The sequence below is a fragment of the Salvelinus sp. IW2-2015 genome, unplaced genomic scaffold (genome assembly GCF_002910315.2).
Source record: "Salvelinus sp. IW2-2015 unplaced genomic scaffold, ASM291031v2 Un_scaffold13054, whole genome shotgun sequence".
NCBI lineage: Eukaryota > Metazoa > Chordata > Actinopteri > Salmoniformes > Salmonidae > Salvelinus > Salvelinus sp. IW2-2015.
The window spans coordinates 1-1,820 of record NW_019954310.1 but is presented as its reverse complement, the minus strand read 5'-3'; the positions used below and the strand labels follow the sequence as shown (position 1 = coordinate 1,820).

General features: G+C 46.4%; 1 protein-coding gene across 1 annotated transcript; it reads left to right on the top strand.

Annotated features, from left to right (window-relative positions):
* Positions 1 to 263: 263 nt before the first annotated feature.
* Positions 264 to 1,817, top strand: LOC139027386 (GDNF-inducible zinc finger protein 1-like; the record flags this gene model as incomplete). The annotated part of the gene is given in 5 exon segments (XM_070442496.1): positions 264 to 395; positions 596 to 779; positions 1,010 to 1,040; positions 1,043 to 1,273; positions 1,419 to 1,817. Coding segments are annotated over 5 exon segments (977 nt in total), but the record flags the coding sequence as incomplete, so codon positions are not given.
* Between the last annotated feature and the right edge of the window lie 3 nt (positions 1,818 to 1,820).

Sequence of the window (1,820 nt, the reverse complement as noted above, 5' to 3'; positions counted from 1 at the left end):
ACAGCCGGTCAAGAGGAGAACACTGAGAATACACAGGTAGTTGCTATGGTGACATGCTTTGAGGTGTGTGAAGCATTTTGAAAAAGTGCTGTATAAATCCAATTGATTGTGATGTTTATTGTTATTACACAAAAGGAGGCAGGAGAGGCCCTTCCAGAGCTGCTGCCTGAAAAAGAGGGGGCGGGGCTGAGGTCAACAGACGTCGATGATATGGAAGGAGATAAACCATAGGATTGTCCTGATGACTCACTTTTCTTCTCCAGGAAGGAAGCGATGGGTGAGGAAGGTGCCCTCAACAGATCATCCAGACATGCTGACACCCAAAACAAGTGTGGCAAGTGTCAACAGACCTTCCACGATGATAAGAGCTACCTGAAGCACTTTAAGGAGGTGGAGTTGGACATTACACATTAGTTACACGTTTGTTGGATGGATTGTTGGGTTTGCAAATGAGGGGAGCCCAATGTACCTTACAATGTAAAGTGCTTTGAGCACTTTTAAAAGGGATAGAAAACCTAAAATCTCAACTATTTTCATTGTTGTTCTGATCACATCTCTAATAACTACACTCCTCCATTGTTACCATGACCACCAGGATGAGCCACGGTGTGCAGGGGGAGGTGACATACCATTGTGACACCTGCCAGCAGACTTTTGCCAACTGTTGAAACCTGAGGATCCATCAGAGACACTTCCACAGTGACGAGAGACTGTACCCCTGCGAGGTCTGCACCAAGACGTTCAAATGCAAGAAGGACGTGACGCGCCTCCGACGAAAGGTTAGGACCGGTCTCAGTCGGGGGATTTGGGATTGCTTTTGTAGCACTTTTATGTAGAATTCTCTGGATTGACGTCCTGTTCCCCTAGTGCATTACTTTTAACTAGAGCTGTAAATGGCTACACCAAATGCACTACAATATATGAACATGGTATTTCCTCTTCAGTTTCTATTTGCTGCAAGTCTAATCATTTGTTGAGACAATAAATATCTACTCTTCTCTACGTCTAGGTGCATGAGGGAGGCGGTGTGCGGCACACCTGTTTGTGTGTAACAAGTCGCTGAGCTCTAAGACAGCGTTGACGCTACACGAGAGAACACACACAGGAGACAAGCCCTACTCCTGCACTGACTGTGAAGCCAAGTTTTCCCAGAGCTCAGCTCTCAAGATACACCACAGGACTCACACAGGAGAGAAGCCTTTCGCCTGTGACCAGTGTGATGCAAGGTTCAGCCAGAACCACATGTTGTGTTATCACAAGAGGGTCCACACAGGTAAGACGTTCATCTCTTACCCAGAGACACAATACTCTACATGTTAGGTTGGGCTTTTGATACCATTTCTGTGTCCATTTCAGTGTCAGCATCTGTGAACCCTATCTACACAACCTTTACATATTTGTGTTGTTTTGTGTTATAGGAGAGAAGCCTTTTATGTGTGAGAGCTGTGGGAAAAGCTTTGCCTCTAAAGAATACCTGAAACACCACTCCAGAATCCACACGGGCTCCAGGCCTTACAAGTGTGAACTCTGTGGTCGGGCCTTCGCCCAGAGTGCTTCCATTCATAGTAACTTATTACTGCTGACCTTTAACCCCTGTCTGACCTCTGTATGTTCTGTCTCAGGTGAGCGTCCGTACCACTGTACAGATTGTGATAAGCAGTTCACCCCGCTGAATGCCCTCCAGAGGCACCAGAGGATTCAAACAGGGAAGAAGCCTTACATGTGTCCTTCAGAAGCCTTCACGGACAAGTCCACTGTACGCAGACAGACCATATGTTACTACACTAGTCCACTGTACGCAGACAGACCATATGTTACTA